The 24,618-nt window shown below is 39.3% G+C and overlaps 2 protein-coding genes across 7 annotated transcripts in view; one reads left to right on the top strand and one right to left on the bottom strand.

Annotated features, from left to right (window-relative positions):
• Positions 1–245, top strand: part of lrp8 (low density lipoprotein receptor-related protein 8, apolipoprotein e receptor) — a 123,886-nt gene extending 123,641 nt beyond the window's left edge. Inside the window, exon 19 of the mRNA XM_058072224.1 lies at positions 61–245. Within this exon, the coding sequence (XP_057928207.1) occupies positions 61–206 (146 nt within the window). The 3' untranslated portion in view covers positions 207–245. The remainder of the gene's footprint in view (positions 1–60) is intronic.
• Positions 246–6,676: 6,431 nt separating this feature from the next.
• kank4 (KN motif and ankyrin repeat domains 4) overlaps positions 6,677–24,618 on the bottom strand; it is a 136,791-nt gene continuing 118,849 nt past the window's right edge. For 5 of the 6 annotated variants that reach the window (XM_058072409.1, XM_058072410.1, XM_058072411.1 and 2 more), the window contains exons 2-10: positions 22,798–22,853; positions 19,086–22,316; positions 17,285–17,378; positions 15,107–15,370; positions 12,213–12,297; positions 11,635–11,854; positions 11,409–11,551; positions 10,235–10,435; positions 6,677–8,844 (exon numbers count right to left, since the gene is read on the bottom strand). In XM_058072409.1, the coding sequence (XP_057928392.1) occupies positions 8,749–8,844; positions 10,235–10,435; positions 11,409–11,551; positions 11,635–11,854; positions 12,213–12,297; positions 15,107–15,370; positions 17,285–17,378; positions 19,086–22,316; positions 22,798–22,816 (4,353 nt within the window). In that variant the 5' untranslated portion in view covers positions 22,817–22,853 and the 3' untranslated portion in view covers positions 6,677–8,748. The remainder of the gene's footprint in view (positions 8,845–10,234; positions 10,436–11,408; positions 11,552–11,634; positions 11,855–12,212; positions 12,298–15,106; positions 15,371–17,284; positions 17,379–19,085; positions 22,317–22,797; positions 22,854–24,618) is intronic. The other variant, XM_058072414.1, reaches the window with a different exon arrangement.

Raw genomic sequence — 24,618 nt, 5'->3', positions numbered from 1 at the left:
CCTTGTTTTGTGCTCCTGTATACTTTTACCCTCTGTCTTTCTTGTGTTCTGTGTCTGTAGGAGGACAGTCGGGATTCATTGGTGGCTTGGTGGGAGCAAGGGCTGCGGGAGTTAAAAACTTAGCAATTTATGTACTTACATGGGATATCTGTACTGTATGCCAAAATGGTCTCACTCACGTTTCTATGAAATCAAACTGTTCATAAATATCTCTATATATTGATATATTAAATTTGTAAAACAGTCTGCTGTGTAATGCTGCTTTTTTGGAATTGATCAGTATAAAATATCCCAAATTACACATGCAAGCAAGTGGTTGGCATGCATTACCATTGTAGTAGTTATGTACTTTTAGTCCCTGTTTTTTGTCCATTATATTATCATATATTATACTTGTTACAGATTAAGTTTGCATAGCATATTACTCATATCTTACTATTTGTGTACTTGTATACTCCTTAAAGTATTCTTAAAGTTTACTCATATTCATACTTATACCCACTCATCTTTGCAGAATTGTTGTAATTCAGCCACATTAGAGGCCAATCCAGCATAAACCATCAAAGGTCCCCGCAGGACCCAAAATGGCAAAAAAGGACATTTTTCCATTTCCGGCAGGTCAATTTTCATGTGAAATCGCATTTTTTTTCTAAGTTCATGAAACAATTTTCACACGATGAGGTTGACCTCCGGGACAGAAGAATATGTTTTCAGCAACGTGAAAAAAAGTAGTACATTTCCAGACTGCCGCAGACCTGAAAAAATGGCCAAAAACTGCCCAGCACCATATTTGATTGACCAAGCACCAAGTTTGAATGATCTCATAACAGACACAATCATCCCAAATGAAAACACAGGCTACATTTGCAGCCGTGACCCAACTCAACTCTAAACCGCCAATGCCACTTCCTGTCTGCCACTCATGCTCCTCCTCAAGGGACCACATTTATAGTAACACACAAGCATGAGTTTTATTTATGTTTTAAATGGCTGGTTTACTGTTATTATGTCTCCTATATTGGGTAATATGAGTGTAAAGGTGATTATGGGGGTGCTAGTTTGTTTCTAGAGGGCTCTAATAATGTTAAAAAATAGGTTAAGTATGGTTTCAAAGAAAGTATGTTTTTTTTATTTATGTCTTAAGTGGCTGGTTTACTGTTATTATGTCTCCTATATTGGGTAATATGCGTGTAAAGGTGATTATGGGGGTGCTAGTTTGTTTCTAGAGGGCTCTAATAATGTTAAAAGTAGGTTAACTATGGTTTCAAAAAAGGTATGGTTAGTCAAGTCTTAAATGACTGGTTTAGTCTTATTATTTCTCCTATATTGGGTAATATGAGTGTAAAGGTGATTATAGGGGTGCTAGTTTGTTTCTAGAGGGCTCTAATGTTAAAAATAGGTCAAGTATGGTTTAAAAAAATTATGTTTTTTATTTATGTCTTAAATGGCTGGTTTACTCTTATTATATCTCCTATATTGGGTAATATAAGAGTAAAGGTGATGTAGGGGTGCTAGTTTGTTTCTAGAGGGCTCTAATAATGTTAAAAATAGGTTGTTAATTATGGTTTCAAAAAAGTATGGTTTTATTTATGTCTTAAATGGCTGTTTTACTCTGATTATGTCTCCTATATTGGGTAATAACAGTGTAAAGGTGATTTTAGGGGTGCTAGTTTGTTTCTAAAGGACTCTGATAATGTTAAAAATTGGTTGTTAATTATGGTTTCCAAAAAAAACTATGGTTTTATTTATGCCTTAAATGGCTGGTTTACTCTGATTATGTCTCCTATATTTGGTAATATGAGTGTAAAGGTGATTATAGGGGTGCTAGTTTGAATCTAGAGGGCTCTAATAATGTTAAAAATAGGTTGATAATTATGGTTTTAAAGGTGATTATAGGGGTGCTAGTTTGTTTCTAGAGGTCTCTGGTTTTAATAATGTTAAAATAGGTTGTTATGCATGGTTTCAGCAACAAAAATAAATATTGCGACAGCCACAGACCTGAAAAAAAAAAAACGGCCAAAAACTTACCTGTCTGAAAAAGTTTTTTGGTTATTTTCAGGTTCTCCCGGGACCCCTGAGGCATTATTAAATGTTCATTTATTGTTCAGTGGAGAGCTCTTGTCTCCTTGTCAATCATTTGACCCTCAACATGAGTAATATGTCGACCAACAACAGCATGGTTGTATCGGCGTCACTCACTGCTAACAAGGAAGCTAACGCTTCCAGTTCCAGTTCCGACTGCAAGGAATAACACGAGATGTGACAAAGTATTTCTAAGTAGTAGCTGCACTTGGTATAACTCACCATTTAAGTGTGACTTTTCATATAGTGGTATACCTTGAAACATTTAGCTCTCTGCTGCCCCCTGCTGATGAGCTGCCCAAACGACCAAAAAAGTAACTAAACAGTTGATGCTGACCAAAAAAGCTATGGTTTCGCTTTCACCTTAGGTCAATGAAGCAGATTTATTTAACATTTATTTCATCACCATGTTCCACCTCACAATTTCATCTTATTGTTTCCCATCATCGCTAATTATTTTATACTGTAATTAAAAAAATAATCACCTTTCGTTTTGTACGTGTTAACTTGCTGTGCCCTTTCACCCGTTTTATTCCTCTCATAATTGTATTATTGTGTCGCTGTTTCACGGCTCAAAATATAATACGGCTTTTGTACCATCTTCCAGGTAAAAATGCAGTAAAGTCTCTTCCTGTTTTAAAATGCGCACGAGCGAACACGAGGCCGCGTCCCTGTCTGGCCTGTTGTTGTCTCTCGCCGCCTTCCTCTCGCTTCATGGATGACAGGTCCATTATCTCCTGGATAATAAGTCGCACCGATTAGCCACAAGGGGCAGACAGAGTTGTAGGGACTCGCCACTGTCTTTCCGTGTCCACGTAACGTGTGTTTGTGTGCATTAATGTGCGTCATTAGCTTCCCACTAATGTTTGCCTGTGTGTCTATTTGTCTTCCTGTGTGTGTTTGTCTGTATAGATGTTTCTCTCACTGCTTTGCCTGTCTGTTTGCCTTTGAGTCTGGTGTCTGGGTAAACTCTGATATGTGTTAGCGTGTGAATGCCTTTATGCTTTGGAGGAGTTGACGGGCCAAGTGCCATTAGCAGATAATTACCAAGACGTCTCCTAAGGAGGATGGCTCATCATCTTGATGCCGGCAGATGGAGAAACGTGACCACATCTGCAATTCAAATGATGTTATATTTTCTTTGCGTATTTTGTGCTTTTACGTCCTCGTTCTCTGATAAGCTTGTGTGTATTACATTACATTTGTATCACCAATCAGAAAAGGAGTGTATAAGTCAGGGGTGGGCAAACTACGGCCCCGGGGGCCACATGCGGCCCACCAAGCTTTAGAATCTGGCCCGCTAGTTGCTTTCTAAGTATTTCAACTTTTAATACACAAACTGGACTGCACAACAGTCACATGGTTAGCGCGCAGACCTCACAGCTAGGAGACCAGGGTTCAATTCCACGTCAGCTATCTCTGTGTGGAGTTTGCATGTTCTCACCGTGCATGCGTGGGTTTTCTCCGGGTACTCCGGTTTCCTCCCACATTCCAAAAACATGCTAGGTTAATTGGCGACTCCAAATTGTCCATAGGTATGAATGTGAGTGTGAATGGTTGTTTGTCTATATGTGCCCTGTGATTGGCTGGCGACCAGTCCGGGGTGTACCCCGCCTCTCGCCCGAAGACAGCTGGGATAGGCTCCAGCACCCCCGCGACCCTCGTGAGGAAAAGCGGTAGAAAATGAATGAATGAGTTTATGAGTGCTCGTTAAAAAACATGAGAACATACAGCTGACAGTATAACACTTTTACAGATAAAATTAATAATAACAATAATACATTTTATTTTTATAGTGCTTTTCAAAATACTCAAAGATGCCTAACAGTGAAGAAATAGAGTTGAGTAAAATAAAAACTAGTAAAAAGTAGTAAAAACGTAGTAAAAAGTAGTAAAAACGTAGTAAAAAGTAGTAAAACGTAAAAATTAAACAAATAATTCAAGGGAAATTATAAGCATAAATTAGTGTGTATGTGTGTTAAATATATGTTCTGCCCCCCGACAATTTTGTTAACTCAATGCGGCCCATGAGTCAAAATATTTTCCCACCCCTGGTATCAGTAAATGGTTCAGTTGCCAGGTCTTGTAAAAAAAAAAAAGTCTCAACAGGCAACCCACCACATTGCGAAAGAGCTAATTTCCACCAGAACCTCAATTTAGAAATATTTGAGGGGATTCTCTTCGACTGTGAGTGTACCCCTGGCACAATTAAATAAACATAATGTTCTGCTTATTAATAAAGCACATGAACCCTGGTTTGCACAGAGGACTAATTGTGATTCATTATTCCGTCTCTTGTGTGTGTCTGTGTGTCTGTGCGTCTGTGTTTCCCAGCTTGCAAGCACTTATGAGATTTTGTTAGAAAGCGCCGTGTGTTTATGTAACCACTGCAGATGGAACACCTAAAAAACAGCACTGACATCCTTTTTTTCCCACTTCATTCGAGAGCAGATCACTCTCCTCACCCCATTCTCTGATGACGGACCATCTGGTTGCCGTACAATTCCTGTCTATTGTTATTCCTCACCATGTTGTGGTTCAATGTTTTCCGAAAATCATGCTGTTGAATATTGTCTATTGTTAGTCAAAATATGTGCATATTTAAGCACTTCTTAAAGTGTTTTGTCCAAATTCTAAATTTGCAAGCATAAAAATGAACTCATATACAGTACATATATAAGGCATTCAAAAGATGCATTCAAAGATGTTGACGTAGTATTGTACAGTAGTCACTAGGTGTCACTAATGTTACTGTAATAATTGGTGAGACACAAAAGTACCATAATGATTGACAGGCTTTCATTGCAAGTTTGAATGATCGCACAACAGACAAAATTGTCCCTAATAAAAAATACAGGCTACATTTGCAGCCGTGACCCAACTCAACTCTAAACCGCCAATGCCACTTCCTGTCTACCAGTCATGCTCCTCCCCAACGGAACACATTTATAGTAACACACACAAGTTTTATATGTCTTAAATGGCTTGTTTACTGTTATTACATCTCCTATAATGGGTAATATGAGTGTAAAGGTGACTATAGGGGTGCTAGTTTTGTTTCTAGAGGGCTCTAATAATGTTAAAAATAGGTTAAAAACAGTCCTAACTACAAAAACAATTATATTTATGAATAAGAAATCATAAACTTGCCCAAAATTCACTTCTCATAGTTGGGTCAAAGTTGTTATTTTTTTCTTATTCATGAATGTGAGCTTCATTTATGACTTGATATATAAATATGAAAGTGATTTGTCCTCCTGTGAATGACAGGGCGATCAATCCAGGCAGGGTGTCCCACGCCCCCTCACCCAAAGTCATTTGGAGTTAGGTTCCAGGCCTTCCCTGAACATGATTATATTGATGATTTTAGGAAATGAAGGATGCAAAGTCTCCCCCCAGCATGTTCTCCCTCAGGAAATCAGGCAGATAACAACACAATAAGCAATGCAAGACCATGATGAAGATAACACAGCCTAAAGCCTCACATGTGCTCTCTTTCCCCTTTCCATCATTTTAACAGGTGTATACTAAGTAGCATACTTAGCATACATACAACATACCATAAGTATACACTCATATGTTTACACTGTACAGTAAAAAATACTTATTTTGTTCAAGTATGTGGTTTACCTCCTAGGCGGTAGTCCGCTCACGTTGTAACACTCCCATCTTGTGGTGAATTTTGGTATTACAACAATTTGTGTCAGTTACTGTCTTTCAAAGGTTCTCAACTGCATGAATTATAGCATATAAACTCAATCGATCCCTGCCTTTTTTTTTTCAAAAGCCGTCCCTCTCCTTATTGGCCATTTTTTGATGATTTTGACTGATTTTTCAAGGCACACAGAATACTGTGTTCTAGGCCTATATAGACATGGTATATACCAAAAGAAAAGTTAGAAACAAGTTTTCTGTGCTTTAGTAATGAGCAGTAGAACATAGGTAAGTTTCAGCAAAATATAAATTCTCAAAAAAGGGATAAAACAGCTTTTAACTTTCACTTTGACACAAATATAGCCTCATATATTTAGCCAAATATTAACAACTATGTATGCAACACAACTAACAACACAAAAATGGTTGTTTTACCTGAAAATCATTTTTTTCTTACAATCTATTTACAAATTTCACATTTGGAACTGAACTGTGAATGTGCATACATAGCCTCTTCAACGCTAGACTTCAACGCCTTTTCACTTCCTGGTTGCTGTGCAGGGTGTATTTCTATGGGAAAGTTTTCCACCATAAAAATGCACTAAACATGATCTCTTCTATTGTAGAGTTGCGTCATCGAATGTTTTTCCTCTAGCACAGTTAAGTTTGTTTTTCGCCATCGTAGAGCTTGCCGAGTTTGAATAGAACTGTGGTCCTGTATTATAACTCATTGGATGCAGTTATTTTCCACCGCTACTCACCTTGCCCTCCCAACTACAACGGGAAATCAGCTTATGCTGAAAAATAGCAGCCAATCAATAAACAGAAATAATAACAATTACTACTAACAAGAACAACTACTATATCCTATCCCAGGAAGGGATGTATTTTTGCTGAGTGTATGTATAGAAAATTAAGAAACAGGACAAAAGGGCATCATGTTTGTGTTTATTTTGAAATCGTTCTCCTCTTTCCAACACATAAGCCCGCTGAGATAACACAGAGCAGTATATCTTATTATATTTATTATATTTCACTGTCAGAGTCAACCATTTCTATTTAAAGTCGCATATTCATTATAGCTTTCCATGATAGCTTTAACGTGTCAACTGTAACACGGAAGGGCACGTGAAAAAGTCACCAATACTACACCACCTGTCAATCCATCTGATTATCATCGACTTGGCCAGTATTGTATTTCAATCACCGGAATCACCATGCATACATATATATCTATATATATGGTAAAAAATATATCATTTAGAATAAATATTTCATATTATTTGTAGAGAGTATTGTTTGACAATAGAGGTTATATAGTTTTCACAATGCTGTATGTACATGTGTTTGGCTGGCATTACAGGAACACATAAGATATATATTTAACCCCGTGTGAAATCGATTTCATTTCAATTTGTCTTTGGCAAAAACCTTCTTCCTGTAACATCCGGGTCACACTGGATTAAGCATATACATGATTTCCATGTAGACCTGATGGCACAGAGGATCAATATACCAAATTATGTTAATAACACAACTTTGGGAAGATATTCATACATGTGTGCATCGATGCACAAACAAAAAAAAAATCCCAAATGAGACAATGTTCTGGCAAGTTTGTGCAAACGAAGCCTTATTGTGTGATTGCCACTTTTGAAAATAACTTCTCTTGTCATGTATTCACAGTATATGTTTGATATTATTAGCATATAGAATTGATGTACTCTTTACGTCTACACATTTCCATATTAGCACAAATATTACAAAGCACAGAATGACAGATATTTATCATAGCTGAAGAAAGGAAGTGCATTTTGTTGTAATTGTATTTTACTGTATTATATGATATGGAGTAAATGGGTTTGCTGGAACTACAATCTCACCACTTTATGTACTCATATTTTTTTTTATAAATTTATGTAAATGCAAGAATAAAACAAATTTTTACACATATCTACGTACGTCAATCCCGGTAAAGTTCCAATTGCTACATTTTGAAAAAAAATATTTTGGAATGTATCAGCCGCTCAGACATTCATTGTGCATGTTGTTGCATACATAAAATAAACAGGTGAAGAAGACAAAGGTGATATTAGGACACATGGAGGGGTGTCAGACAGTACTACAACATACTGTTTACAACTTCATGGACAGCCAAGAGCGACTAAGTGTATGTCATGCACAATACAATCTTCTTAGTTACAAAAAAAAATCATATTTTGTGGATAAAACAACTTTATCACAGAATGAGGCATCAGTGTTTCTTCTTGAAGCGTGAACTTATATAAAAAAACACATTTAATTTTACAAAAATAAGACACTGAATGTTGTCAAATGGGTGCTGCAAAATACTACAGGAATTATATTACTATTACTTTTTATTTCTATAAGCTATAGGCCTCTATACACCAAAAGGATTACTTACACAACAATGATTAAAAATAAAATTAGTAGAAAATACAGATTTGGTGTTTGTATGGATTGTACATATATGTTGTATAATAATGGCTTATGTACACATTTTTTAAAAAAGTATGTCAATGGCGAGGGGGGAAAAATAAGATGTAAGTCATAGTAAATATCTTCCATATGTGTTATTTAAAAGGTAGAGCATGTGCTTATTATTCTGATTGAAGAGTATTATAAAGAAGCAGCAGCAGTTATTCCATGTATCCCTCTGGCTTCATGTCACTCTTCATATTCTCTTTTTATTCTCCGGGGAGCATCCTGTCAAATCCTTGTCAGTGTCACATGACCTCTTTCATCAAGGCGACCACCCTGGTGTCCAGTGAGTTACCTGGCTAATGCAGCATATCTATGAAAACTGCACAGGGCATGTTGGCAGACCCGTGGAAGAGAAATGTAGCCGTAGACTGTGTCAGTCTCCCACGGCTTGAAGGTAAACAGCACATATGCAGAAAGAGAGAGGGCTATCTGTGCATCCCTAGTTTAAGTTCCTCTGTGATGTTGGCAAGATGAGCTGGAGAGGCTTGGAGGAGACATCGCCTTGGATCAGTGGTCAGACTTGGACTTGCTATGTGCTTTGAGGTGGTCAACGATGTCTGGGTGGGAGGCTCCCTCTGCCACCTCCTGAGCGGTCTGTCCATTCTACAGCAAAGATACAACAGGAAATGACGTTTATTTCTAAGGTAACTGCAGTGGATATTTTACTCCAGATAGTGGCAGTATTGTGCTGTTTTAGGCATGCTATTGTATTATCAAAACAGAGAGAAGCCAAATACCAAATGATGTTAACGTTACAATTTATCATGGTTTGGTATTATTTTCTGTACAAATTTAATATTGGCAGGCTGAGACTATCATTGCAACTCTTCTTGGCATCATAGAAAAAGACATGTCTACTCATAGAGTACAAGTACAGCACAGGTCATTGGTGACTCCAAATTGTCCCTATAAGTATGAATGTGAGTGTGAATGGTTGTTTGTCTATATAATTCATTAAAAAATGGCATAAAAATCAGTAAAGTGTCATCATTTTATTTGAGTTCAACCCATTTAACAGTTAAATCTCGGTTAGCTTAAGGTTAGCTTAAGGTTAGCATGTTTTTTGGTCTGCTATTTACCCAAAATGTTAACCAGTGTGCATTACTTTTCTAGTTATCATAAAATATTGATTGTGTCTTGTCTTATTAATACACAGCGTGAGTCCAACTGTGTTTGTAACATATTATTACCACAAAACAGATTTGTGGTAATTGCTAACAAAATGAAGGCCAAAACCATAAGTAAGCACGTTGATGATGTCATCAGCGTTCTTTGCTAGTTCTTTGCTAGTTCTTTGCTAGTTCTTTGCTAGTTCTTTGCTAACTAACAACGCCACAAATCTCTTTCTTTTGACCACAGCTGCCAGCAAAAAAAGATGAAAAACACTATTGAATTTGAGAAATAACACATTAATGTTGAGACTTTTTGGTAAAGAACTACAGCGTCAACTGTTGATGACATCATAGACGGGCTAAGGTGCTTACTTCCACTTTGGTCCTCCATTTTGTTAGCTATCTAATAGACTGTTTAAAAAGGCAGTTTTGTGGTAATAATATGTTATGAGCTGACTTCTGTGTATTAGCAACAAATGGGATGCTAACAAGGATGTTTTGTGATGAAAATATATTAAGAACAGTTGAATTCACTCAGTGAATTGATACTGTATATGCATAGCAAGGCTAATTTCCATACATGTTTTATGCTAATGGAAAAAACATGCTAACCACTGTACTTACAAGAATGATACCCAAGTATAACATACTTTTGTTATGTTGAAATACTTTCTGTCATTATCTACGTTCAATTAGCTATCTACGTTCAATTTACGTTCAATTACCAAATATGGTTCCCAAACCCATGTTTAGTTAACCCGAAATAAATCAAATAAACAGTAAATTAGGAGAACCTCTCAGCAAAGCCTGGCTTTAATATAATCGGACAGATAACATATCCGATCATAGTTGCAGTAGTGATGAAGTCAACGTGAAGGTACCTTATCCGTGAGGCTGGTGTCACAGTGACCTGTCTCCAGCAGCAGGCGGGCAATGTGAGTGTGGCCGTGCTCACTGGCACACATCAAGGCCGTGGAGCCCTCGCCATCCTGAGCGTTTACATCTGCGCCACAGCTCAGCAGCAGCTTCACCATGGAGAGGCGCCCGTGGCACACAGCGAGCATCAACGCTGTCTGACCCGTCTACAGGAGGAGTGAGATTTAAATTGAAAGTCAAGCTCCAGGAATGTTGGAGAGTAAAAAAAAAAAAAGACAGAGGGGAGTAGAACCGGTCACGATGGAGAGTACAAACTGAAAAGAGGGATAGAAGATGAAAGTGACGGGGCAGGCAAGTCATGAGTGACTTTAATTAAATCTTAATGTGGTAGCACAAAGTCTGAATATTGATTGTGGTCGTCTGAACATACCTGGTTTTCTATGAAAGGAACAAAAAATGAAAATGTAACAGAAATGTTTATTTTTTTAAACAAGATTTTAATTTTGGTAATGGTAATTTTTTATTTGAACATGCATCAGGTTACAATTGAGTGCATCACATAATCAGTTCACAGTTCTACATGTCCAAAAGGAGTAGGAAGAAGAAAAGCTTATTGTATCCTCTTTTACAATCAGTAACTGTTACATTTGTTCACTTTCTGATATATATATTTTTTTATTTGTTGTTTTATTTATATTTTATTTATTGTATTTATTAATTTATTTTATTGTATTTAATTTTAATTTTAATTTTAATTTTAATTTTAATTTTAATTTTAATTTTAATTTTAATTTTAATTTTAATTTTAATTTTAATTTTAATTTTAATTTTAATTTTAATTTTAATTTTAATTTGACATAATGGGTACCATCGTAGCAATCAAGTTCTTATTTGAACTTTGACCTCAGGTATCACATTAACCTTGGGTTCTACCGCTTATCCTTCACATTCTGGTTGGCGTACAATTTGACGCTTCGTGACATCTGTATCTAACTGATATTTGGCAGGGTTTATTTTAAGATGTGTAGCGAAGCCTCCTTTTTTTAAGCTGTCCTCCATGAAGTAGCGGTTACATCCATCAGGATATCAGGCTCATATTACTGTTCTAACATCACTGAAAAGTCAATTTAGTGTAATAGGGGACCTTTAACTCCAAAAAGATAGCATTCGGTATCTCACCTGTCTTGAGCGTGCATTAACGTCCCCAAGTTGCAGCAGCTGCTGTGCCACCTCCAAATCATCTGGACTCTCAGCAGCCGTGAGCGCGGCCAGCATGACCGGAGTATAGCCCGCCTTGTTTATGTTGTCTGTTTCACAAAGACCTGAACACAAATGTTTCTTATACTCAGTGAGAGAGTTGGTGTGTGTGTGTGTGGGCAGGCACCCACTGTGACATGCAGCTCACCTGTATCCAGCAGCAGTTTTACCACAGGGAAGTTTGAATGCGATACACTGTAGTGCAGAGCCATGTTCCCGTTTCCGTCCGTCAGGTTAACTACATACGGCAGCAGAGTGGGTGTGGTCAAGCCCACTTGACGCAGGTATGACCTAACGGTATCTGCCTGCGAGGTTTTCTGACTTGAAACTTTAAACCACTCCTGGTAAAGGACCACTAGAACCTGACGCTGAGGGCAGAGAAATGTGAGAGAAGATGGAGATGAAGAAAGGAGCAGAAGCTTACCCCAAACATCATATTAAATGGTCATTAACTTGTTGGGTAAACCATACTACTGCACACGATCCCTCTCAAAGAGGCTGCAGCTTTGTCTTCAAACTACATTTGGGTTTTAATTACATTTGCAAAAAGTTAATTATGGAAGGGAGGAGCATGACAAGGCATCTTCTCCCCAGCATGAGAAGATGAATCTGGCTGGTTGTTCCAGCACAGCATGTCTTGTAAATGCAATACATTAATGAAACAACCTGTCGTTTGTGCATATAGACATAACCTTTAGGGGACAATCAGTAATTAAAAATACTTACCATTTCTTTATCTGGGGATGTAACCTCCTCCATGCGATCCTTTACATAAAGACAAGCATCTATAAACCCTTTGTCGACTTTTTCTCTGAAATCCAAGACCAGAAGACACATTCACAGTCAGTTTTGGTTGAACATTGTCATAATGCATTTCATTTGTATGGCCCTTTCAGGACACTCAAGGTCACTTTACAGCAGAGGTGTCCAAAGGGCGGTCTGGGGGCCGCAAAAATGGAAAAATAAGCAGCAATTGTACATGATTGATGTCAAAAATATTCAGAGAAAAAAGTTGCAATCTAATGAGAAAACTGTAATAGAATGAGGAAAAATAATACCATTAAATATATATATATATATGCATATATTTAAGTCATAATATCACATAATATAATCAAACCAAATGTCTAATAGTTAAAATAAATTGTAATTTATGTAAAATTAGGTTGCGGGAAAAAACACAGTATTAAAATATGCCAAATAAAGCCGTAATTACAAGAAAAAGCTGGAAACATTAAATAAAAAAATAGTAGGAAATAAATAAAAAAACAGCAGCAAAAATAGAAAAAATACTCAAATTTTATGAAAATAAAATCACAATGAGTAAAAGGTTGCATTATAACGAGAAAAAAGTAATAATTTTCTGAGAATAAACCAGCAATATTATGAGGAAGAATAATGTGATTTTTGCAGAAATATTAAGGTAAACATATTTGTCAAATGTTGTAAAATGACAACCATTCAAATGATGTAATTTTGGAAAATTTGGTTGTGTAAAAAGTTATAAAATATGGGAGTAAAGTCAAAAATATGACGGGTATTAAGAAGAAAGTTGACACAAAATCAAATCACAAAGCTGAGATGCAGTTTTTTTTCTGAAAATATACATAACGTCTTAGAATATTTGCTAAATATTAAAGCCGCCTTTGCATGTGTGGCCACTGTGTGGCTCTCGCAGGAAAACGTCTAACAATTAAAAGTAATCCAGACACGTGACAATAAACCAACATAAAATATTAAAATGTGTAACTTGTCATATGGAGTAGAAAAGACTAACAAAAGAAAATGGTTTTCTATAGCATACCTAGTGTGAAAAGTGTGAAAGTGTGAAGAGATTGAACATCACTGCGGGAGTTAGGGAGTTCCAGAGATGAAGGCCTGCACAACTAAATGACCTGGAGCCACAAGAGGATAGACTTACATTGAAAAGCATGAAAGAAGATGAACGAGAGTACGAGTTGGGACACAGGGATGGATGAGGACAGGGAGTTTAAGGGGTGCAAGGTTATGGAGAGACTTGAATGTGAGGACAAGGATTCTGTATTGTTTGACTGGGGGCGAGGGCAGGTTCTTCAAAATGTGGGCTCCTTGGAGAGAGCTGTCATTGGTAGACCAGAAAGACCAGTGTGCCAGTACTTGAGGCGGACTCTGGCAGGATGGCAGGATCCTGTTTTTTTTTTCCAGATTTTTGGAATTTGGTTATCATTTGGCTTCATTCTTACAAACACACACCCATAAACAAATAAAATATGTAATTAAAAACACTTGATTTGCTTGTTACGACACACACAGCAGATTAAGGATGCAGTCTATGCCCCATCTAGCGCACTGCGGATGAAGACAACCCGTGCCTCATTTGCAGCTATACAAAGTGAATAACATTGCATATTAATTAACTTTTTGCACTTCATCATGTCTCCCTAGCATCAGGCAGGCTCGTGTGGTGGAAATGTGCCAAGCAAAAAAAAAAGTCATCACCATGGAAGTGAAAATGAACATCATAAGAAGAAACACCAACCAATATTGGCCACAATTTTGGTCTTCACTGTTCGACTGTAAGATTGTAACCATCAGTTAAAGGATCAGTGCCAGTGAAGCAGGAGTAATAACTTGCAGTGCTGGATGGATGTTGGCCACTATTTTTCATAAACTTAACATTACGTATACATATGTATACACTTATCTTTTTGCATATTTTTTTTATGATGTGACGACGATTCAACACTACAACTTTAGATTTTGAGTCTTAATTTAAATTTTAAATGTATATTGTGGGGCGGCACGGTGGTCTAGTGGTTAGCGCGCAGACCTCACAGCTAGGAGACCAGGGTTCAATTCCAATGTGTGGAGTTTGCATGTTCTCCCCGTGCATGCGTGGGTTTTCTCCGGGTACTCCGGTTTCCTCCCACATTCCAAAAACATGCTAGGTTAATTGGCGACTCCAAATTGTCCATATGTATGAATGTGAGTGTGAATGGTTGTTTGTCTATATGTGCCCTGTGATTGGCTGGAGACCAGTCCAGGGTGTACCCCGCCTCTCGCCCAAAGACAGCTGGGATAGGCTCCAGCACCGCCCGCGACCCTCGTGAGGAAAAAGCGGTAGAAAATGAATGAATGAACGTACATTGTGGGGCTTCACGGTGGGCGAGTGGTTAGCTTGCAGACCTCGCAGCTAAGAGACCAGGGTTCAATTCCAATGTGTGGATTTTGTATGTTCTCCTCGTGCATTTGTGGGTTTTCTCCGGGTATTCCAGTTTCCACCCACATTCCCAAAACATGCTAGGTTAATTGGTGACTCCAAATTGTCCATAGGTATGAATGTGAGTGTGAATGGTTGTTTGTCTATATGTGCCCTGTGATTGGCTGGCATTGGCTTTTAGTGTGAGGATGAATGCTTGTACCTCAGTGACTTCAAAATGTCTTTCCAATGGGAAAAGCCAACATGACCCTTCCTAATAGTGATAATTTGGCAAGCGCTATTGCTTTAGCTGCCAAGCTAAACAACAATTTAGCGCTTATTTAGCATTAGGAGTTGGAATGACTACAAAAATATTTGAACTCCACCATAAAAATGTCAGCCATTTCAGCCGGAATGACTCGCTTCTTTCACTCTATCTCACCCTGAAGACGCTTCCTCCAGGAGCTCCTGGCTGCTCTCTCGGTCCAGCAGGTCTTTTTCGCTCTCTTTTTCCGCTGCCACTGCACCCCCTTCGCTATGCAGGATTTCTGCATCTTTCTCCTGTGCATCTGCTCCCTCCTCGGGCTTTTCTGCTGATTTAGGCTCCTTGTCTTTCTCCTCCTCTGCCTCTGAGCTGTCACCCTTGTCGACATCCACTTTTGCCTTCTCGTCTACACTGGACTCATCGCTAGATGTGCTCTCATACCTGGAAAAGGACAGCAAATTCATAATGGTAACCAAGAAAATGTGCCTTCCCTAAATGTAAACATGTGTACGGGTTTTAAACAAACACACCACATGACCACATAACTGAAACACAGAATCTGCTAGAACTAATATGAAAGCCATCAGCAAAAGTCAACATGAGCCAGGTTTGGATACACACTAAAAGGTAAACCCTGTGAAATGAAAAAGATGCTTGTTTAATACAACCTTGGCTCACATATCCAAAACATCCTTCACAGATACATAAATAAAGATCTATTTAAGGTATGTTTTCATGCTCACATGAAATATGGCCTTGTTTAGTGAAGAAAGTTGATGATACAAGGAGCTGGGGAGGTTGCCAAATGAGTATAAGGTGGAGACGTTAGTCTTCAGTGCAACTCATTCATGGTTATTTGGTTAATAGAAATTAGATATTAGAATAAACATAATCTGGGGATCTCAGGTGAAAACAAAATAGGTTAGCATGCCAAATAAAAGTACAGTCATTTCTGGTGTATGAGCCGAACCCTCTAACTTTAGAGAGAAAAACATACATTTGTACAAAAACATTTGTATATACAGTATATAAGCCACTGTGAGGAATAGGTAGCTCGTTTTTTGGCAGGAACTATTAGTCATTACTCAATATCACAGTCCGACTCCTAGTGCAATCTTACAAAGAAAGTTAAGCTCATCACACAGCAACTTAACACTAAAATGATAACTAAGAAATACACAACACAAGTACCAATGCAAGTTTAAAATAAAAAAAATAACTATTTCAATTTTACATTATTGTTGAAGACACAATTTTTGCATATTTCATATGATTTTGTCTTTATTTTATAATGTGAAATAATTCACTATTACCTAGAACAGCCTGAATTTTAGTCAGTATTGCATCGGAAAGAAAATCAGTGCTATAGCACATCACAAATGTTGGGTTTAAATGCTTACTTGAGCAGCTCAAGCCGCCATTACTACTATAAATTTATACCCCTGTTTTGTGCTGATTGTATGAAATTTATATTAGTATTGGTCAATACTGGCTGAAATATCAAAGCTGAAGTATCGGTATCTTATCAGATGTGAAAAGATATTATTATTATTATTATTATTATTAATATTATTATTAGGTAGTTATTATTAGGTAGTTATTATTGCTACCTATTATTATTATTATATATTATATGATATTATATATACATGCCTACTGAAAATGGATGGAAGAATGCGATTATATGCTCACCTTTGGGCCTTCTAGGCGTACGAGCCTTACAACATACTCCAGTCTTTTTTTGGAAACTGATATTTATTGCATTCTGTGTTTACCACATGCAATGGCTTTAAAGTAAATCTGACTTATCAACTGGAGAAAAGAGAAAATAACAAATCAAATGAATGTCAATGTTTAATTCAAGGCCACCGACGACTAAATGATATGATTTCTACTAAGAAATATCACCCCATATAACAGTAAACATTCTATTCACACTGGTAGTATCAGCTGTGAGGCTGAAATTCCCAGAAGTGTGTCGTCCATTGTGCATCAGTAAGTAACAGAGAGATGACAAGTGAGTCTAAAACAGCGTGACGCTTATGTTGTGTTTGCATCTCTCGCCTGTAAGGCGTGTCAACTGGAAAAAGCCTGTTCCGAATACATCCTCTTACCACGAGGAATCACTCAAATACTACAGACACCGAAATGAAAACATCAAAAGCTGACAATTCAAGCAAATCCAATTTGTTAAGTATAATATTCTGTTAGCGCGTACTTATCCGAGAATGTTGACAAATGACAATGACGATGATAAGATCAACCTCACACAAAGACAAATACACACACGTGCAAAACACATTAGGCTATGAATCACACACAGATTAAAGTGGACACTGATTAAAGTGATTTTACCCTCCATTCACCCCAACGAACTTCAGGTTTTTCTTGGTTCCCTTGCTCCCCCGCTTGTCAGCAACCCCATTTTTCTTCATAATAGATTTGAGACCTGGGGAGTAGTGCAGAAAATGAGAGAAGGAAATGACACACTGATTTAAGATCGCGCAAGGCACATTTTGCCTGTTTGTCCATTCGTCCATCCATCATTCAATCCACTCAAGTATACAGCAACCTTCTGCTCATCTAGGATTCCTTCCTTCTTCACTGCATCTTCTTATTTATCATTAAATATTTGATGTGTGTCTGTGTGACCTTTTGTCAAATCAAAAAAGATGCGAACAATAATAAACTGCATTTATCGGAGGGATGCTAGTCTACTTTCTGACTACATTGTTTATCACTAAGGAATATTGAATATAATGCATTATCTTTTAGCATAATGTGATGCATGATATAACCTTACCTTCCTTAGTCGGAGGCAATCAACTGTCTTTAGAAATCAAAATGTAATCTAATGACTGCAAAGGCAGGCGGACCAAAGACTCTCATTGCTTTCTTTTGTCAAATCCCCCCCACCCAAAAAAAACGTTACTAGCAGGAAAAATGAGTAGACAAGATGTTTGTGTTGAAAGTGATGGTAAATAACAACCATAAACAAAATGAAAAAAAAAAGTATAATTATTCATTTTTCTTGGTTTAGGTCACAAATAAAGAAAAAGTAAGTAAAAAGTGCAGATTGGCTGTAGTTTCCCAGAAACAGTATTGGGTCAAAAGAGCAAATGTATGCAAAATAAGACAAAAAGGGTAGTTTATTCATTCAGTGTGTCTACAAGCAAGCGGTTCTATCTGAAAGCCTGTCTGCACATTCCAATATTCATTCATTCATTTTCTACCGCTTTTCCTCACAAGGGTCGCGGGGGTGCTGGAGCCTATCCCAGCTGTCTTCGGGCGGGGTACACATTGGACTGGTCGCCAGCCAATCACAGGGCACATATAGACAAACAACCATTCACACTCACATTCATACCTATGGACAATTTGGAGTGGCCAATTAACCTAGCATGTTTTTGAAATGTGGGAGGAAACCGGAGTACCCGGAGAAAACCCACGCATGCATGGGGAGAACATGCAAACTCCACACAGAGATGGCCAAGGGTGGAATTGAACCCTGGTCTCCTAGCTGTGACGTCTGCGTGCTAGCCACTCGACCGCCGTGCCGCCCTGTATAATTATTATTATTATGAATCAAACCACAGACACATATTAAAAAGCTTTTGTACTCTCGCACTGAACTTAAAATGAACTCAGAACATAAAACATGTGCGTGATAGCACCGGGAGCAAGTCTGGTCCCCAGCTTCCTGGCCATAAACAGAACTGTGAAACGTCAAGGGAAGAAATAAAGACATCGCTTCATTGATGTGTGCACTGTCCAAGCCATTCCACTGTCCATTTTGTATGAATACACACCCAAAATGTGTGTATACATACTATACAGAAGGAGAGGGGTTGTGTATACTAGCATAATATCTGATACCACAGTCACAACAAGACATTGGACAAAGTATATATTATCTGCGTCAAGTAGCTAAATATGGGTGGCACGGCGGTCAAGTGGTTAGCGCGCAGACCTCACAGCTAGGAGACCAGGGTTCAATTCCACCCTCGGCCATCTCTGTGTGGAGTTTGCATGCGTGGGTTTTCTCCGGTTTCCTCCCACATTCCAAAAACATGCTAGGTTAATTGGCGACTCCAAATTGTCCGTAGGTATTCAGTCTTTGACCAACGTTGGGATGTACTGTAAGCAAAGAACTTACCTTGTTCTTGCTGCTTGTTGGCAGCAGCAGATTTCTGACCCGGTGAGTAGAATGCAGAAAGAACACTAAGAGAACTGACCAGTTGACTCTGAATTGAGCTCATTTTGGAAGGGCCAGGCTTCCCTGCTGGTTTCCCTGTGGTTGATGCTTTCCCCGCAGGCTTGGCCGATGCTACATTTCCTGCCTCTGCTTTTTTCCCTGCCGTCTGTTTCTGTGTGCCAGGGCTCTCCTGCTGGTTGACCAACTGTTGAGCTCCAGAACCGCTTCCCAGCTGAGCCCACTGCTCCCCCAGGAGACCTGTTAGCCGGGTTACGACTTGACCCAAAGCTGCAGGCGAGGTTGGTGACTCACTTGAGCCTCTGCGTACTTGCTGCGCTTCACCGGTGTCATGGCGGGAGGCCACAGCTTCACCAGAACTCCGACGCTGCGCCGTTTCAGTGGAGCCTCTTTGTGATGTCTGTACTTCAGGGTCTTTTTGAAGAGGTTGACTCACATCAGAACGTCTTCGAAGCTGAGTTTGGACCTCACCCGATCCCTGGCGTTTTGGTTGGATGTGGTCACCTCCAGATCCACGTCTTAAAGGCTGTGATACGCTAGATGCCCTAGTAGGTGCTTTCAGCTCTTTTGAGTCCCGTCGGGTTGTAGTTTTAGACTGGGACTGAATTGATTTGGGACGAGTCTGGACCTCTTTGGACATTGGCGATGGGCACTGAATCTCAGTTTGAGGTTGTGATTGAGATGGTGGCTTAGTGTTGCTTGGTGATTGGGAAGGTGATTCGTGTTTTGTTGGTTCAGAGAGTTCCGCAGGGGATTTAGAGTCTTTGACTGTCTTTGACTGCTGACTTTGAGTTTCACTGGAACCCCTACGAGGACGGACAGGAGTGGTTTGAAGTTGAGGAGTTGCCTGCTGTGCCTGATCTGCTGATGACCTACGACCTCTTTGGGGTCTTACTGGAACTTCTGTCTTTACAACGGCACTTTCTGGTGCCACTGCAGCAGTGACAGTACCCAAAGTCTTTTTTGCAACATGCTGCAATTCAGCGCTTTCTGGGGGTAAGGTCGATTTTGTTTCTGAGTTTGTTTGTGCAGGGTTTATTTCAGTTGCAGAGTCTTCAAGTTTTCCTGTTGCGACACATGGACTTTTATTGTCTTCAAGCTGACTTACAAATTCTGAACTCAATGTTCCTTCAACTACACTTCCTTTAACTGCAACAGAACTGTCACTAATAACTTCCGATGCCACCCTTTCATCGTCTCTGTGATCTTTCTGAATTCCGTCACTTACTTTCTTGTTGTCTTCTGTACTTTCACTGACCACAGTTTCAGCTTCACCTTCTCTCACCCGACTCTCTGCTTCAGTATTTCTGGCTGGATTGTTGTCTTCTGGTCTTTCTACTTCGGTCTCAGTATGCTGGTCAATCCTCTGTGCAACCTCTGTCTCTGTCACCCTGTCCACGGTGTCCACTCTCTCTGTCTCTGTCCCCCTGTCAACACTGCTGGCCCTCGGTCTCTGTGGGTGGTCTGTCTCTGTCTCTCCGTCTGTTTCTGTGACCCGGTGTACCCTTTCGGTTACCGGTGTCTCAGTCATCTGATCCTGAGTGGTTGCTCTTTCAGTTACTGTACCCTGTTCCATGCTGTTGACTGTAGGCCTTTGTGGACTAACAGATGCAGATTCTGCCTCGACTACTGTCATGGTAGTCTCTGTTCCCTGATTGATACTTCCAGATATCGGTTTGCAAACAGATACTTCAATACATATTCTTTCAGTATCAGTTCCTTTATCAACTGTACCAGGTAATTCTGTCTCCGTCTCCTGGTTGGAATAGTGTACTCTCTCAGTCTCTGTCCCAGTGTCTATACTTTCTCTTCTTGGCCTGCTGTACGTTTCCACTGGAGACACCTCAACGCTAATTCCGTCGCTCAACTCTAGTATTCTCTCCTCTTTCACTTTGTTCTCTGCTATTTGTTTTTTCAACAGATCATTAGTTCTCTCCAGCTCTTGACTAGCCTGAAGAAGTTTAGCCTCCAGTGTTGCCAGCTTTTCATGCAAATTCTGGATACTCCCCGAGTCCTCAAAATTCCCTCCTTTTGCAACATTGCTATCTTCCTGCGATGCATGTTCCAGTGGACTACCTACTGTCTCGTTCTGTTTGTCTGACAACTGTCCTTTCCAATTAGACCCTTGCTCACAAATGTCATGACATTCTATTGAGCTCTTCACTGATCCCTGATTCACTGCCTCTTGTTCAATCACACTATTTGCACCTGCAATACGTTGTTTCTCTTCATCAGTTACTGAAGTTGTTGTCAAATGTTTCGAAGTTTCCAAATTCTTATTGGGTTGGGGAGACAAACACAAATTCAAACTTTCTTTATGTCTGCTTGACTGTGGTTGGGTGTTTATTCCAGGATCAGTAGTCTGAGCCATTTTAGACGATGATGTGGAAATGTGGGCCTTTTCTTGGGACTGAAGCTGCCGTAGTAGCTGCTCCCTCTCCATCCTCAGTGAGCAAATCTGAGCCTTAAGTTCAGGGATGGTTTTGACCTGTTCCTCCAGCTCTCTGACTCGCTTCAATGCAACTGTGATCTGCTGGTGAATCCCTACTCGTTCTTGGGGTATGCATCTTCTTTCTGTTACATCTGGTGAAGCTCTGAACATGTTTTCAGTTGAACCGTTCTCTGGTGTTCCAACAGTACGATCTGGACTACTTGAATCAGAACCTTTCCGCTGTTGTAATGTGATTGGCATACTTGATGCGCGAAGCAGGTTTGGACGATTCTGAGTGCCCACAGTTTTATCATCAATTCCCTGGGACCCAAGAACTCCTTCATCTCTGAGCTTAGCTGAAACAACACTAGCTCCCTGGCTCGTGGTCCCTCTGCTTAAAGTTCCTCCTTCATTTGTTCTGAAATCAGAGATCTGCTGAACCTCTGTTAAGCGTGACTTCGGTTTTGGTCCCAATGTAGACGTCCCAGACCATGGACTGTCTTTAGGAGTTGGCCGTATTCCATGCCCCGGGAGACTGAAATTCCTGGGTAGAGTACTGAATTTGGGTGGGCCCTTGACCCGCCGCTGGATGTGGACTCGTTTGATGGTATTGCCTTTTTCGATATCATCCACATATTTGAGAAAATCCAAGTCCAGGTGGAAGCCATACGGAGTTTCCACTGAGTAGGGTAGTTGCTTTCTCTGTACACCACCTTCACTGGCTTTGGTCTGGAAGCCATTGGCTGTTATGGAGGAATAAATAGTAACATTGTCAGTGTTTCAACTTCACTTTTCAAAATCCACATTCATTATTCGGAGATAAAAATTACCATTGGTATTTATATATACCCAAATGACATGCTGTACAGATGGTGCTAACAAATTATGCCCATATCTAAAACTGCATCACTTACTGGGAAGCAATTATCATGCAGTGATTACACCAAAACAAATGGATTATCCAAAATGCTGCTCATGCTGTTCAATCTCAGAAACATACTTTGAGACAAGAAAAGTTATTACCTGAAATATAAAAATTTAAACATTTATGGCCACAACAGCAACAGTATTTCTTTTTTTCTGTACAGCATATGTATGTTCCATCATGAAGTATATACATATATATATATATATAGTATATTTAAAAAAAAACACATTACATTACAGTTGCATGCTCATGTAGCTGTACAAAATTCATATTGCCAAAAACAAAAACAGCTTCACCACTTTTTTTGTCCATCATGGGATGCAGGGATGTCAGTCATGGACTACAGTGCAGCCTACAGAAAAGAGAAAAGATACATTTGTTAGAAAATTAATATATAAAAATAATACAAGTAATGACAACCCGAAGATAGTTAGGATAGGCTCCAGCATACACGCGACTCCAAATTGTCCATAGGTATGAATGTGAGTGTGAATGGTTGTTTGTCTATATGTGCCCTGTGATTGGCTGACGACCAGTCCAGGGTGTACCCCGCCTCTCGCCCAAAGACAGCTGGGATAGACTCCAGCACCCTTGCGACCCTCGTTAGAATAAGCGTTAGAAAATCTAATAATGAATGAATATTTTTTTTTAATATAAATTGAGCTTCAAGTTGCATAAAAGTAACATGGAAGACAATCCAGCAATATCTGTCAATACTTTTCCGGGATTATGTGAAGTTTCCGATCATCAAGACTAACACTACTTTTACAACTCAGACAATTGTCCCAGCCCTGTATGTTCACAGAAGCCCTTGGGGAATAAAATGCTTACCGTAATGCATTTTCAAAGGTATAAATGATGCATAATTTCAGTGAGGAAATTACCATTATGCAACATGAGTGATTTTTTTTCCAACCCACTCCTCATTTCTCACATTCAATTATGTCCCGAATGTACAAGCAATGTTATGATGAATACTGTAGCACTATGTATATCAACAGAGCAACAAAGCTATGGTTTGTACTCTTTGTTATGCATTTTGTTTTTAGCTTCCTGGGTACTATGTAGTATTCTTGGGTCTGAGGTCTGAACTGAATTCCAAACCGAAAACCACCTGGCCGTTGGGCCAACTTGCTAACCACACACACCACTGTGTTGCCCAAGCTGCAGTAATATATCATTCAAATCGTATTTGTGAAGCTGAAATAAGTGCGGTGGTGCAGTGCTGTGCAAGGCCTTTATAAGGCAAGCATTGGACAAGCTGTAAAGTCATCAATCAGTTTGACAGTCCGCTACCTGCAGGGGGCTGAAACAGGAAGTATGACAAGTTCTATGTGGCCTTTACCCCATCGTCACAGATGGACCTTAATAGGAAGTAGTGATCTGCAACACAAATGTTGCGTCTGTTCGAGATGAATATCTCACAGCAACTGCATAGGATGTCACGCCATGTGACTATGTTACCACGGCAACCATTCGTTAACCCGCTAGTCCTTCCTGTCCCAGGAGTAGAGTACAGGCATTCCGGACTACTCCTGGAATTTAATGGGACTGCAGCTTACTGTCCTTAAGGCTTAATTAGCCAATTAGGTGGCTGAGAAATGTTGATCGTCATTGGGAAACAGCGAGTCTGAGGCAGAACTCCATTGCAATTATACACTGTAGGCACACAACAAAACCCTCTTTAATTAACACATTACCGAGAGAGGAAGGTTGGGAAGATAAAAGAAGACAAAGTATAGATCTCGTCAAAATTTGAAGAAAGACAAACAGCTGCAACAATGAAATTAAATTACTTCCTAAAGACGGTCTCACAGCAGCTTTGGAGGAGCCGGCGGGATGTTCACCATAAAATGACAAAGCCTTAAAAATGAAAGCAAATGAAGAAATATTATTGTAAAATCCACCGATCTTAATTTCATAGTGCATCTCTTGACTGCCACTGTCCATGTCTCTTCTCGTGAGATGGGTGTATATTATGTTTGTGTATGTATGCAATAGTGGTGGTCGTCAGAAGTGGACTAAGTACCTGACAAACCTGGTACCAAATGCACAGCTGCACCTGTATTGATATTGTTTATCGTGCTGCTCTATACGTAAGTGCTCTTGGACATACG

The sequence above is a fragment of the Doryrhamphus excisus genome, chromosome 5, assembly GCF_030265055.1.
Source record: "Doryrhamphus excisus isolate RoL2022-K1 chromosome 5, RoL_Dexc_1.0, whole genome shotgun sequence".
Taxonomy (NCBI): Eukaryota; Metazoa; Chordata; class Actinopteri; order Syngnathiformes; family Syngnathidae; genus Doryrhamphus; species Doryrhamphus excisus.
Note: the sequence above shows the minus strand (reverse complement) of the source record. Positions and strands in the feature narration are given on the sequence as shown.